This window comes from Athene cunicularia (genome assembly GCF_003259725.1).
Source record: "Athene cunicularia isolate RWA chromosome 19 unlocalized genomic scaffold, athCun1 chr19_part1, whole genome shotgun sequence".
In the NCBI taxonomy this organism is placed as follows: Eukaryota; Metazoa; Chordata; class Aves; order Strigiformes; family Strigidae; genus Athene; species Athene cunicularia.
Genome location: NW_020799124.1, coordinates 11,782,083 through 11,796,644, shown reverse-complemented (window position 1 = coordinate 11,796,644; position 14,562 = coordinate 11,782,083). Strand labels below are relative to the sequence as shown.

The 14,562-nt window shown below is 48.0% G+C and overlaps 1 protein-coding gene across 2 annotated transcripts in view; it reads right to left on the bottom strand.

The window, feature by feature from the left end:
* Positions 1-1,795: 1,795 nt before the first annotated feature.
* The window catches only part of MTMR4 (myotubularin related protein 4), a 55,798-nt gene continuing 43,031 nt past the window's right edge, over positions 1,796-14,562 (bottom strand). For both annotated transcript variants that reach the window (XM_026861536.1, XM_026861535.1), the window contains exons 9-19: positions 10,677-10,873; positions 10,289-10,417; positions 9,871-9,982; positions 9,253-9,448; positions 8,599-8,784; positions 7,681-7,851; positions 7,402-7,556; positions 5,321-6,560; positions 4,854-4,964; positions 4,475-4,563; positions 1,796-4,070 (exon numbers count right to left, since the gene is read on the bottom strand). In XM_026861536.1, coding sequence (XP_026717337.1) covers positions 3,893-4,070; positions 4,475-4,563; positions 4,854-4,964; positions 5,321-6,560; positions 7,402-7,556; positions 7,681-7,851; positions 8,599-8,784; positions 9,253-9,448; positions 9,871-9,982; positions 10,289-10,417; positions 10,677-10,873 — 2,764 coding nt within the window. In that variant the 3' untranslated portion in view covers positions 1,796-3,892. The remainder of the gene's footprint in view (positions 4,071-4,474; positions 4,564-4,853; positions 4,965-5,320; positions 6,561-7,401; positions 7,557-7,680; positions 7,852-8,598; positions 8,785-9,252; positions 9,449-9,870; positions 9,983-10,288; positions 10,418-10,676; positions 10,874-14,562) is intronic.

The following is a 14,562-nucleotide window of genomic DNA, read 5'->3' as shown; positions in this document are numbered from 1 at the left end:
GTCCGGCAGGGTCACACAGCACCCACCTTTTAAACACGGAGGTTGACACAGGGTCTCAAGAATAGACTGGGCATTTGGTAAGAATTGCAAACATATCAGGAAAAACTATGCTTGCATGAGAGTAAAGTTGCATGACTGGCCTAAACTTTTGAGACTGAAGTTGTGTGCTGCTTGGGGCAATTTTTTTCTTTTAAATTATTATGATTTTAAACACACTGGAGACTGCATGCAGCATCTTTTATCCAAGCACAATTTGGCATTATTATTAACCTAAAAGATATACAGATAGCCAAGGTACCAAAGTTCACTTTTGCCAAAGCCTAACATTTTGGGAGTGAAATGTACTATTTAACCCCTAGACTGAAAACTGAATGGACAGAAACACACCAAACGTGCCCTCAGAGAGCCTGCACCCTTCTTGCCCATGTCTCTCGCTTTATCAACACTGGCAGGGTGCACAAGGCCACACATCATGTTCCTCTTTTCTTCTTTCATAACCAAGGCTTAACATGTCTCGTCCCATCCCCTGCAGTTTTAGCATTATCTGTTAACGCTTAGGAGCTGAACAATACCAACCATCACAAGCCTGACCTGGCTGCTCACTACATCTAAATCTATGTTTATTTTGTTCAGTGGCTGATGAGATATTATGGTACATCATAAGCAGTTCCGGCTGTTAATTTGCTGAGAATTCATGGCAGTTAGTGCACTGATAGGGGAAGGCTTTGATCTCAGTGTTTGTGCTAGGTTTAGACACATTTCAGTGCACATATAGATTACCTGAGGCTGAATATGTTGGCAAATTATGGCTTTATATACTTGAAGTGATAATGCTTTGTTCTGTGCTCAATAATCATGAGCATTAAGTGCCCTTCGCTGGCGTGGCCAGCCTGACCTTACACCAGCCAGGAGCTCTCAGCAAAATTCCTCTACTCAGCCTCGAACGAAGAAGGGGAAATTGGGCTGAAGCACTGACCCAGCTGGTGATGAGAAGCCCAAGGGTCCCACAACAATCCCACCCTTCCACCACCTGCCAGGAGGACACAGAACTGTTAACACCAGAGCCTGGAAGTTAATCAGGAAACTTCCTTGGGAAACATCGCTCGTGATTCATGTTCAGAGACGTCCCCCCAGCTGACCTTCTGTTGTGGGACTGTTTCAGGAGCAATGGTTAATTTTTAAATGCAACAAGCTATCTTGCTCCTAACAACATTCCTAATACAACAAAGTGTTTAGGTACTGTTATGAACACTGACTTGAACTATGGGAGCAGTTTACCAGGGATCTGCTTAAAGCATCCAGGGATCTTAAAATTAAGTTGAGGACAGGCTTTCTAGAAGATTTCTCTCCAGCTCCATCACAAACTGTAACTTACCTGCATTACCCCGGCACATTCAAGCTAAGCACAACAGACCCCATCCATCATCCTGCACAGACGAACACAACCCACCTGGCAAGAGGTGGTATAAACATGTCAGTGAAGAGCTAGTGAATCTTGCCTAACAGCTCTTCCTTGGGAAAGAAAAATTCCTCACCAAGTCATTATGGGAGATGCTGGAAGGGGCTGGTATCCTGGGCAGCTTCAGGGTTTTTTTCAGAAAGAGCAGAGCCTCAGAGTAGAAGACCACAGCACACTGGGCTTTGCGTCCTACCCTTGATTCTTATTTCTGAGAAGCAATATTAAATTCCTAATGTTCCTTAAATCAAGGCAAAAGGTAGCAAGTAACAGCAGCCTGAGAAATACTCTGCAAAAATAATTCAGCACAAACTAAAGAATGGGTCCAAACACAGCAGCACTAATATAGAGATTTTATTTTGACTGTATTGAGTTGTACAGCACATTTTTTTTGTCACAATGCTATTGAACTGATTTTAGAGTTTTTGGCCAGCACATTGTGACGCTGAAACTCACAAGAGCTAAAAGCAGTTTGGACTAATGGCCTGAACAGAAGGGCCAGGAGTACCTAGTTTCTGGCTTCCTCATTGCTTGCAGTCATTCCAACATGTGCAAAACAGGAGCAAATCCGGTTTCTTCTACCAGCCCAACGGTCACTCTTTTATGTCTGGCAATGACTGCAAGGTACAAGGCAGGGGAGAATCTGAAGCAAGGTTCCTTCTCTTCCCAAAGCCATATTGGTTGTTCCCAGTATGGAAAAGAAGCAGAGTCCAAGTAAGTACAGGGTCTTCAGATGATGCTAGCTTTGCTTGCACTACTGGGATTTACAAAACCAGAGGCTGACATATCAAAGTGCAGGAAAGGGTCATTATTCCATTCCCTCTAACAGAGATGACAAACCATGAGCATAAAACCTGGGAGATCACAACAGCTAAAGTACTTGGCCTTGTTGTTAGACCAAATGTCCTCAGAGGTCCTTCCCCCACATACAAAGTCTCGGCTCATGAGGTGCAGAATATATCAGGCATTTTCATTTAGCTAGAAAAAAACCCTGCATTTCTGCAAAGAAATGCCCCACTTTCAAGCTCTTCCTCCTCACTAGCATCCACACATTTCTTAGAAAGGAGGCAGGATATTCCCCAAGGGATCTAACAAGGGATTAAACAAAAGCCCACCTGAAGCCCACTTTCTTTCTAAACCTTTCCTTCTTTCTAAAGCCAGTTCCTTTTCCTTAGAATGAGTTGGGATTCCTGCTCTCTAGTTTAAAGAAGTAGAGAGGCAATTACAAGTTGGCAACTCTGAACTTTGACCACTGTGCATGAGACAGAAAAGAAGTCAAATTCAAGAGGCATTTTAGGCAGCACTGGGGCAAGTCAGAGAGATTGTTTCCACCACTGAACAGATGCCACACGTCATGTTTATCACTGTAGCTTGGCTGTACATACTGAAGTGAAAAGCACAGACCGTAGCGTCTATGTCAGCCAGTGTCCTTCCTCACCCCCGTTTTGGTATCGATGCTTCTTTCTCCCCTCTTCGGGTTACATTAAGTGCACAGAAATATATAGCAGCATTTGGACTGAAACCCTCACATACACCAGACAGCACATTCCAGGAGGTAAAACAACACATTATGGCCTATACCCTCAAGGTATCAAGTTTTCAGGATAAAGAGCAGTAGGAAGTGGAGAGCTGAGGGCAGAAAAGGGGAGGAGGAGCAACACAGGAACACAAGTTCTGTTTCCATGCCAGGAGAGGATCAGGGTGCCATTCCTGTGTTAGCACCAGGCTGTGACACGACCGCAGACAAAGCAGACGGGCAGAGCAGAAGTGAAAAAGCCAATCTGTCATCTCCCCGCAGTGTTGGGAGGCAGGGGCAAAGTCAAGTGCATTCACCAATCCTAGCGGAGCACGAAAACGGGCAAAATCTGCTTGACCCATTTTCAGCCAGAATGAACTTCTCTTCAACGCCCAAGAGAAAAATCAATCAGTGATGGCTAACGAGTCTTGTTCACCAAGCTGATCACAAATCACACTCATGGAAAGAGAATCTACAGAAGTGCTCCAGGCTGAGGCCCTTCCAAAGCACACGGTACCACCGGGAGTCTGCCCTCTTCCTTCTCGCACAGCAGCCTGCCTTTGTAGGGGGAGTTGGTTCTAAACATGCCTTTCTATTGCTTTGGGGGTACTTTGCACAGGCAGTATCTGTGAACACATTGCTTTCCAGCCCACAAAAGAAAGAGGTTGCAATCCCCTCTTTAGCCCTAGGTTGTCAGACTACAATGTACGGGCCCACTGGTACCAGAGTGGGGACACACACCATACTCTTTAATCTGAGCTCCTCTGCTCCAGACTGGTAGTAAGACTGCTGAAGACAGTGCATTCGAGCTTGGTGTTCAAGTGTTGCACCAAAAGCCTTCACAATTACAGTGGAGGCAGAGTCACCCTTCAAACCCACGAGAGAAAAGGCTGGGCTTAGACAGGTCCTTTGTCTGGCATTCAGCTGGAAGCTGTGGCGATGGGTTTCTTCAGGTGTTGGCTCATGAGCTCCCTGGCACGAGACACTTGGATGTGGTCATAACAGGAGTTACAAACGAGGACAGGGTCGTACAACTGCTGATCAGGGATGGGCAACTTCAGATGGCAGCAACCAGCACAAAACACGTTCCCACAGTTCCTGTCAAGGAGCAAGAAAACCAGTGGAAAGAGAGCTGGGAACACCACAACAAAACTTCAGCAAGCACAAAGAATCCAGCTCAGGGGTGAAGTACCAGCCTTACTTAAGACTTGTCAAAATGTTTCTTAAAGTATATACCATGGTCTCCAGTGCAAGCCAACTGGCTAGTGCTAACAAGGGACTAATGGACATTACTACCCAGCAGAAGGATCAAAGGCCTTGGGAAAATAAGAACAATGTAGAACAGAAACCTACATGGAATTATGAGGCCTGGGAAATAAAGGAAAGATCTAAAACTTTCTCCTGGGAACTGGAGGGAATAAACACCACAAAAAGGCATTTTGTGAGGTTTGTGAGAAGCGGGTTGAGAAGACGAGTGGAAGTACAGCGATAATATCGTTTACCTGCAGTGATGCCTCCGTTTGGCCAGCCAGAATTCACAATCGCAGTTAAAACAATGCGAGGCCATGTGGTCTGGAACCCACCGCGTGACCTAGGGCAGACACCATCCTCATCAGCTTTCAGTTTGTAACACCGCAACGACCAGGTCTCGGGACCACAGCACTGGCTGAGATGTGGCTTTAGACTGCAAGGGGCTAGCTCAGAGCAAGCCCACGCCACGGGTCCCCTTCTATTGGTCGCAATAGCAGCAGAGGATGTGTTAAAGGACAAGGGTGCCTGCTCTCTGCCTTGCTTCCAAACCACTCTGCTGCCATAACCAAAATTAGCTGCAGAGAAACATTCTCTCCTGCTGCATTACAGCTGCCACAACAGGACACGTACCTCGGTCTCCTTCTTATCAACAGGTTCCCAGCTTGCTTCTGACAAACAGTCTTCACTGTGATCAGAACAGAAGTCTTCAGTGTCGCTGCCATCCGATTCCTTCAAACATGTCTGCAAAAAGAGATGAAACCACAAACCCCCTCAGCTGCCTCAATCACACAGTAAGTGTGCCATTCCCCACTCAGGCCACACTCAGTGCTTGTGAGGGGCATGTGGGTGGCTCCACAGCTCCCTATACAAGAAAATAAAACATTCATGACCATGCCATTGCTTGGCCCTCAAGAAGCAGAGATACCCCTGCATGGCATAAGGACACAGCACATGGAGAGGAAAGGAAAAGGGCTGAGGAAACATAGGAACAACTTTCACCATCACTCCAGAAGTAAAAGATGGAGCACTGTAGGTTGGAGAAGGCAGTGTGAGGGGGGTGCACTGCAGCAGTTGGGGTGTTAGAGCCAGTTACTTACAAAGTCATCCTCGTAGTCCATGGGAGGCTCGGTGGCAGGGGCGCAGAAGTGGCGGATGTCCAGACGCAGCTGCAGCTCCCGCACCTGCCTGCGCAGCTGCTCCACCTCCTGCTTGTAGCTCGCCTCGATCTGCCGCAGCCTGTGCTGAATCACATCTGTGGGGAAGGGCAGCCCATCATCGTCCAGGTAGAGAGGAGGCACAGGAGAAGGACATTTTGGTGGCATGTGCTTGGGACCAGATGCTTGTTTCAAGTGGCAGGGCAGCCATGAACGGCTTGGCTTCCCTGTGGGGCCTGCAAAATGCGTGCCAACGTGGCCAGAGCAGACTGAAGGTTTCACACCTTCCCTGGCTGACCACTGGCCACTGAGGCACAGGCCCGGTGCTCGCAGAGGTTTGCTGCTCAACCTTTTGCTACAGCAGCCGTAGGAGAGGAGGTGTCTGGGGTCCCCACTGGGGAGTGATGTCACCATTCCTTGAAAACTGTCCCAGTTGGAGCCCAGGAAGGAAAACTCGCTGCTTTGGCTCTGGGAAATGGGCTTGCGCCATTGCTCTAGTGGGACTCTCCCCAGCCGGCCAGGCTCCTCGCTGGGCACACTCCTTCCAGCATTGCCTTTGCCATTGTCTTCATCCGGGCAGGGGATGCTTGGGGCAGGGCCTGAGATGTCCTGGCAAGGGGCACTTGGTGCCAGAGACTCCTGGCTGGGAACATCTTGGCAGGCAGTGTTTCTCTTGGGGCAGCCTCCTCCACCGGACACCATGCCAGCAGCCTTCAAAGGTTCCTGTGGACAGGTTTCTAACTGCTTTCCGGAACTGGTGGAAACCCGGTCATCATTTTCCTGTCCGTAAGGATTTGGAGCTGGACACTTGCCATCCAGCTCCTCCGTGTGTGTTCCGTTTCCCTTTTCTGCCTCCAGACACATGCTGCTTGCTGGCGCAGGGGCACAGCTGCTCAGCTGCTTGCTGTGCCCGTCCTGCTCAGCACGGCTGCTACAAGCGCTGTCGGCTTGGAGGGGAGCTTTCTCCTCTTGCTCCTTCATCTGCCGTGTCTCTCCCACAGCCACTGCACTGCCTTCGCCCATGTGCAGCTCAGCTCCCTCAGCAGCAGCATGTCGGGCTTCCAGGCCCACCCGGACTTCCTGGCAGTGGTTATTCAGGTTGGGATCACTAGACGTGCGGGTCAGGGGGCTGCTAGAGTCGCAGGCTGAGAGCAGGTCATCCATAGATCTTGTCTTTGGTAATCTAGAGCGCAAAAGCAAACAAATCTCAAAATAAAAGTCCTGAAACTCTCCTCGATTCAGTCAAAACTGAGATGAGGGAAGGGAAGTGATATTGAATGACTTGAGCGTGTCCAGAGAAGGGCAACAGAGCTGGGGCAGGGTCTGGAGCACAGGTCTGCTGGGGAGCCGCTGGGGGAACTGGGGGGGTTTAGTCTGGAGAAGAGGAGGCTGAGGGGAGACCTCCTGGCCCTCTGCAGCTCCCTGACAGGAGGGGGCAGAGAGGGGGGATGAGTCTCTGGAGCCAAGGCCCCAGCGCCAGGCCCCGAGGGAATGGCCTCAAGCTGCCCAGGGCAGGGTCAGGCTGGCTCCGAGGAAGGATTTCTGTGCAGAAGGGGCTGTTGGGCGTTGGAATGGGCTGCCCAGGGCAGGGAGGAGTCCCCATCCCTGGAGGGGTTGAAGAGTCAGGCTGACCCAGCGCTGAGGGGATCTGGGGCAGTTGGGCATGGTCAGTGTGAGGTTCATGGTTGGACTGGAGGAGCTTCAGGGGCTTTTCCAACTGAGATGATTCTGTGATTCTGTTAAGTGTTCCTTATTACAGATCATGGGGTGGGTGGGGAGGGGTAATGCAGCATCATGAGCCGAAATGCCCAACACTACAGCGTGGCCTCTCAACTGTGCCTTTTTAGGTGCAGCAGGGAGCTGTACACATTCTTCTCCAAGTGGCTGGGACAGTGCTACAGAGCTCTTGCTCTCCACAGAGAAGGTGAGAACAGGAAGTACAGAGGAACTACAATGAGTAAAGAGGGGAAAAAGAAGGCCTGTGGGTAGGTGGCAACCTGTGCCTGGAGCTCTTAGGCTCTTACCTGTCCAAACATCTGCCACCGAACTCCTGGCTTTGAGATCCAGGGGGCAGGTAAATGTCCATATCATCCTGTCCCAGAGGATGCGGTGAGGAAGCTGGCAGATACACCGCTGTCCAGACATGCAGCGCTCGCACGTGGCACACTGGGTGCAGCACCTGAAACAGCCACTCGCCATCAGAGAGGATCACAAAAGGAAACCCCGCCAGCCTCTCCCCACACAGTCCATGGTGAAAAGTCCCTGCAAAAATCCTGGAAAGCTGGGGCAGGGGCTCTACTCACCTGCTCAGACCCCGGCATATAGAGAAGATTGTGGAAGTTCTTGTTGCCGGCCCGCAGGAGGGACCACACGGAACAGGTACGCTTGTAGATGTTGTGCATCTCCCGCTCGCAGGGGCTGTTCCCGAGGAAGGTCCCATAGAGGCAGGAATACGTGTGCTGCACCAGCTTCACCTGCAGCATCACAAGAGGAACAGTTGTCAGGGCCATCAGGAAACCGCATCTCCTGTCTACAGGGGAAACATCTTCCACTCCTCTGGGATGGCTCACACACTTCCTATGCAGGTGGTGACCCTGCTGCTTGTCCTCTCTTCCACACAGGACAGGACAGAGAGGATAGCAACAGGAATCAAGTGAAAGCAATAGTCAACTGATACCATACCCATCCCTCTATAACCCTAACGTGTATTATTTGATAAGACAAAGATTAATAGTTATGGTTTCCCTAATTTTTTTTTTCCAAATGTTTCAGACTCACACTGCTCCGAGAGATGCAAATCAGGCTTTTAATCAAAGCAGTGTGCTAACAGTATCTGAATTCACCAGGCTAGAAAGGGACCTGGAGAAGTGACTCAAAGAAACCAGAGGCCATAAAGCCCTCATCACTGTGCAATCTGTCAGGTACTCTGAGCCTGCAGTACCCCCTGGGAGGAGGAGGAAATTGCAAGCAGCTCACAGAAGCATCACATGTACAGAACCAGGTCAAAATACCGCAACTGAAGGGCAGGGCTGGACCCACACAGTGAAGGTATATGTCAGGAATGCCAGCAGAGAGCCCAAGACTAGTCAGACACTTTCACATTTTTAAAGAATGAAATTTTTGTTTTCTTTCAGCTGCAACACTAAAATATCTCAGCCTTTCCTCTGCCTCTACTTACATCTGGCAAGTGATAAAGAGATGTTTGCATGCATATTTCTTACCAAAAAAGCTTCATTAAATTCAAAGAGGCAGGGAAATTGCTTCAGAAGCTGATGAACCGCATCCAACCACTGGAGAAAAACTGGGCACTGCTCGTTCTGATCTTCCACCTTCTCTTGGTGACCACAGCGATCACCAAACTTATGACCAAAATCCAGCCAGTCTGATTCAACAAGCACCTGGAAGCCCTGTGAATAAAAGAAAAAATTAACTGCAGACACTTTGCTGTAGGCACATAGCAGGACAAGGCAAGCCCCATCTGCCAGCAGTGCCAAGTAAACTCAGGGCTTCCGAAAAGCTGGAAAGGAGGCTGCACTGGTGCTGAATGTCAGAGGTTTCCAAACACAAACTAACAGTTGTTATCTCTATACCACAAACAGCCTGGAGAACACGCACAATTAAGAGTAGGGAAGCAGCTGAACCTTGAACACAAGAGGTTATTTACCACATTATTTCTCCAAGCTGGGTGGAGGAATGACGTACAGTTCACCGAAAACAGGCAAGAAGGGAACGTGGAAAAACTCAACCACCACAACAGTAGCTCTGAAATGCCACTAAGCTCATGGCCAAATGCAATTCTGCTCCTTTCTATAGAGACTGTGAGACAAAAGCTGCCTTTTAACAGACACAAAACAGCAGCATAGCACAACTCGTACCTCCATGGTCCTGTAGTAAGGGTCCAGAAGAATCTTTGCCAGTGCTACTATCTGCGGAGTCCTGTCCCAGCCGTCCGAGCAGTGAACCAGCACTGGACGCCCCTCTCTGTCAACTGCACTGGAGACCAGCACTGCTGCCTTCAGCATGACAGAGAGGTGCTGCAGCCACTTGGTACTCTCCAGGGCTGAAAGCCAGCTAGATGTGCACAAAGCAAAAAAATGGTTGCTTAGCTCTCCAGTAGAAAAAAAAAAAAACCACACAACCAAAATATGTATTTTAAGCAAAGTCTTTCTGGAGTCCTCAGTCTTTTCTAAAACATGTTCGAGAAGAGCCAGCCAGTCTGGGAATAAATGCAAAGAATCCAACCCCTAATTTCAATTTTTCCCAGATATGGCTACATTTTGGAGACCCTCAGAGGACACACACAATCAAGTGACACTGAAGCAGCGCTGCAATCCCTTCTGGATTGCCAGGGATCAAATTAAGCAGCATACAAACACTGTCAGTACTTTCTCTAAGGTAGAAACCTGGGATAGGAAAAAAGAAAAACTGAGGGAAAACCCCCCCAGTACATTGACAGATACAGCATCAAACTCAGCTAGAGGACAGTCACTTACTTGCTGGGGTCTGGCACCTGACTGCAGACAGCACGCAGATACTGGAAACTGTTCCGGATGGAGTGGATGTTGGCCATGCCCATGAACACAACTTCACAGTTTGGGTAATACTCTGAACACAACAGACAAATGGTCAGAGAGAGCTGCTGCCACTACAGCAACTGCCTCCATACACTTAGGTGAGTTGTCCCCTCACAGCACCAGTTCTCGTCTCCAGGTAGGCAGGTTCTCCTGCAAAAGCCTTGTGGGCCAGCACTGATGTATCTGGAATAATGAACTTTGCACAAACAAGAAGGGGAATGTGCTCCCAGGGACTGAGTACCAAAATGCTGACCCAACCCCCAGCTGTGCTCTAGGACCCCCTCGACAAAGCAGGTCCAAGAGGAAGATGTTCTGGGATGTGCTTAACCCTCTGTACCTTCACATTCGCAGCCACCTCCCTTTGCTCTGTTGGCCACAGCTGCAGTATAGGACCTGGCATCAAGAATCAGCAGCTTCTGAGGAGTTCCTGCATTCTCCACACCTGAACAGGCGGTCAGGGACGAGTCTGCGGAGACAGCACAGACTGAGCTCCCGGCATCTCCCTGTCCCCTATGACAGGCCTCCAGGGCCACCCAGCACCGCCCCGAGACCCGTGCCACACACGACAGTCAAGGCATGACAGGGCCCAGATTATCTGGGCTGGATACTGGGTTTAAACATCACATTGTAACAGCCCTGTTAGCAGCAACAGCAACATTTAGGTGTAGGAAGCACAAAATAATTCACACGTTTAGGAGAGAGTGGAAGGGGGTGAGTGGTCTCACCGAAGTCAGCATCGCAGGCCTCGCTGCCGTCGCTGCTCCCATTGTGTGGCACGCCACCAGATACCTTTACTCCAGGGTTCAAGGCACAGGCTTTGGCAATAGATGTCACAAGATACTCGTCATCAGCATTTCTCCAGCCCCACCAGCTGATTTCAGGCTGGCTGCAGCGTGCAATCACCGCCCCATTGCGCACGTGTCTGTGAAGGAAGCAAGAGCCTGGTGAAGCCCTTGGAAAGGTGAGGAACACCACCAGCAAACATCCCCTACAGTCACCACCTACACAACCCTCCTCACTGCTCCATCTACTGCATTTACTCTTGCATTCAAGCAGTGAAGCGGGGCAGGGCATTTCAAACGACCATTATTCCTAACAAAAGCAGTGACACGGAGGCTGTCGCTCGTCCCAGAGCAGTGAGGAACAGAAGATGGCTGTGAGTAGCACAAGAGTGGCTCATGGAGCTGAAAAGATATTGCAGAGGAGCAGCTCACTGCAGCACTTGCTGGAGGTGCTGCTGGGAACAGGTAGCGCCAGTGGATGGTGGCAGCCCCAGGGCAGCTGCAGCTCATGGGACGTCACCTCCAGGGTCAGCTCTGCCCTGGGACTCAACTACCACTGAAATGAATATTTCTGCAGCAAGGGGGAAGCTACCAGTTGTTCTAGCCATTACTCTGTTAAACTGTTCTTGTATTTTTATTTACAATAATATATATATTATTTATTAAGATATACTATCTAGAATACACATCATTGTCTATAGATATGTAAATATTTATATATTAAATCAGAGAGGAGAACTTTAAATGATTATGGTTGTACTTTGGGAAAGTAGTAGTTATTTATTTTAATGCTGTTCTGTTATCCCATTCTCTTTATTTTTTTTCCCCCTCCCTTAAAGTACATACCTGTTGTTAAACCATTTCATTTATCACTTGTAAGTTAGAAAGATTAGCTCACTCAGCATCAGACTGGTTAGTTTCTGGGTGGAGGCCTGAGCTGGTGTTTATTAACAACCCCTAAAATGTGAACCCTACCCTGGCTGTTGATTATTGACACCTGGCAGAAGGCCTGAAGCAGGAATAAGCATTCCATTTTTCACATGAACACACCAGTCAAGTCATTCACAAATGTCCTGGAAAGGGAATGGACTGTTAGGTGACAAAGTTGCTGGTGATACAGAATTATCCAGGAGAGTCTATGGTTGTCTGGAAAAAGTTGCAAAGGATCTTGTGATACTGGGTGATAGAATATGAAAGTTAGTATTAATAAATGAAAAATATTTACAGATGATCAAAACAACCCCAGCTATGACATGGAGTAGTTTGGTACAAATCAGCAGCCAAATCTCAAATACTTTCAAGTCACTGTGGAGCTCTCAGAAAGCCTCAGCTCAACACTCAAGAGAAACAAAAAGGTTGAGAATGTGCTAGCAGTTATTTGGAAAAGAGTAAGACAGAAAATACTATGACATGACATCTCAGACATCTTCAAAATGATATGAATTTCTCACCAGTCCATCTCAAAAAAGATAACGTCATACTCAAACCTCCAGAGATGGGTGGCAAGAACAACCACAAGTATAGAAGAGCTCTGCTATAGGGACAACTGTAGCAGGAAACAACTTGCTATCATAAGAGAAGGACAAGAATGGATGAGAGGCGTAAAAAGTCAGGAAAGATATAAAAAATTGAGTTTGGAAGATTAGTCTTATTTTTCCCTGATAGAAACACACACAAGCGCTGGAATGGTGATGCCATATGTTTAAGAAAAACAAGTCTTTTTTGGACAACAAACTAAACAGATAGCAGACTCCCTGCCACCGTGCAACGTAGAAGTATAAATTGGTTTCAAAATATATAAAAGTCAAGGAGGTCCACCAAGTGACCATGAAACAGTGACACCTTCTCCTGAACACCTCTCATAGAAAATCTAAGATAACAGCTACTCCAAAGATGCACCAGGGAAGAACACCTGCATACCTGTCCCATGTGTTACACTTCCCCGAGATGCTATTCCTGGTGCCTGGCCCTTCTTGGAGACAGGATAAACAAACAGGAGAGTCCCACACCTCAGTTCTTCACAACAGTGCTTGCCCCTCCCTATCCCACCACCTCTCTGAAGATGAGCTGGCATAAGAACAAAGATGTAGATAAAGCTTCTGACAAGCCACATCCAAGTATTATTTTTTTGTTTGTAGGTGAACACCTCTGAAAAAATTGCAGAGTAGGGGATGTAACAGTCTAGATCCTGAAGTGCACTTGCACAAGCCTCGACCCATCACCCAAAGGCTGTTTAGCTGCCAGTGGGAGCTATCAGAAGCACTCTTGAAGGTACCTCCTTCTCATGCCACCCCTTTCTGTGTTCCACAGAGGATGACAGTGCCTGTCCCTGTTATCTGCTGTAAGGCAGCACACCAAGAAAATGCATCAAGACTTTGAACTCATTCTAAAAGCAGTGCACAGTATCTCAGTAGCAGCTTCTGCAGTTTGCAGGAATGATTTTGCTTCTCAGAGACAAGGTTCCCTTATTCTGCTGAGGCAACTTATCAATAAACACAGAAAATGTATTATCGTTAATGGCATCTCACAGCTAATACTGATGAAGACTTTAAAGTGAAGACATTCATTCAGCTATGACAAAATACTGTGAGATCCTTTTCCTTCCAGTGCCCTCCTCTGTTGCTGTTCTGTTCTGCAAGGTGATTCACAGAGCAGTCGCTCCCAGGAGACCTATTCTGTCTTCATGATCACTCAAGGATGGTTAACACAGATAGGAGCAAAGCCTTTGTTTATACTAGTAAATGAAACAGAGCCAAGGTGTGGACTTAAGTGTCAGCCTGTGATCATCCAAGCTTGTTTGTCAGCACACCCATCGTTTTTGACCTGTTGCCAACCAGCACTTTCCCAGACAGCGCCTGAGCACGTTTTTGGGAGATGCAGGTGCTGTGCCAGGGTCTGCTCCCAGCAGGCTGCTTGGATGCAACAGCACAGTTTTGCTATGCAGAAGAGAAAAAAGTAGTTTAGCTGTTTAGGCCACTTGAAGTCAGTGGTAGCCTACTTCATGAAATACTAAAAACATTGCCAAAGAGTCACATTAAACTCAGAAAACTTCTTGGGAGCACAAACTTCTCAGCACTGCAACAAACACTGGGCAGGGGATGCCCTGAGGTAGCCAGTTTCAAGAGATATAATGAGGTGCCAATAAACACAAGGAAGCATGGCAAGCATCGATGAGCATGAAGTCATCAGCAAGCAGAAAGTGTAGCAGGTGTTGGTGGATGAACCAAAACCACAACTGAGCTTGCAATGAGCTTCCCAGGGGAGGGGAGCAGCCATGGCTTGACTCTGCATTCCCTTGCTAATCTCCTCATCACAAGCATATGAAGCATTTCAGGTCTTTTTCTTACTAGGGATTTTTGTGGAGGTTTTCCTCAAAATAAAAAAAGCTCCTTTCTTGAAACTGGAATGGCAGAAAGTGCCACAGAGTTTTAACTTATGTGGACAAAATTATTTCTTAGGGATCCTCAGTTTAGGCTTAATGACTTGAGAACCTTTCAGAGCATTCAAAGCGGAGTATAAAGTGCCTTTGTAGTTTATCAGTTGAGCTTTTACTCCCAGATTCATTCAGAGCACAAGGCTAGAGCACACCTGAGGTTGTTAGCACACGCCATTTAACCCATAACAATCATCCAGAAAGCATCAACTAATAGCCCTTAAGTCCCCTCTGTTATTTTCTGGCTATAGGAGTGCTCATCCACAGTGCAAAGTCAAGCAGCTTGGCTTAACACATAAGAAAGAGCTAAGAGAGGGTTCACAGAGCTGTCCTGAGATGCACAGACACAAGTGCTTTCATTTCCCGAGTCTCTGCATTAGGCTCCTGGCTCACTCT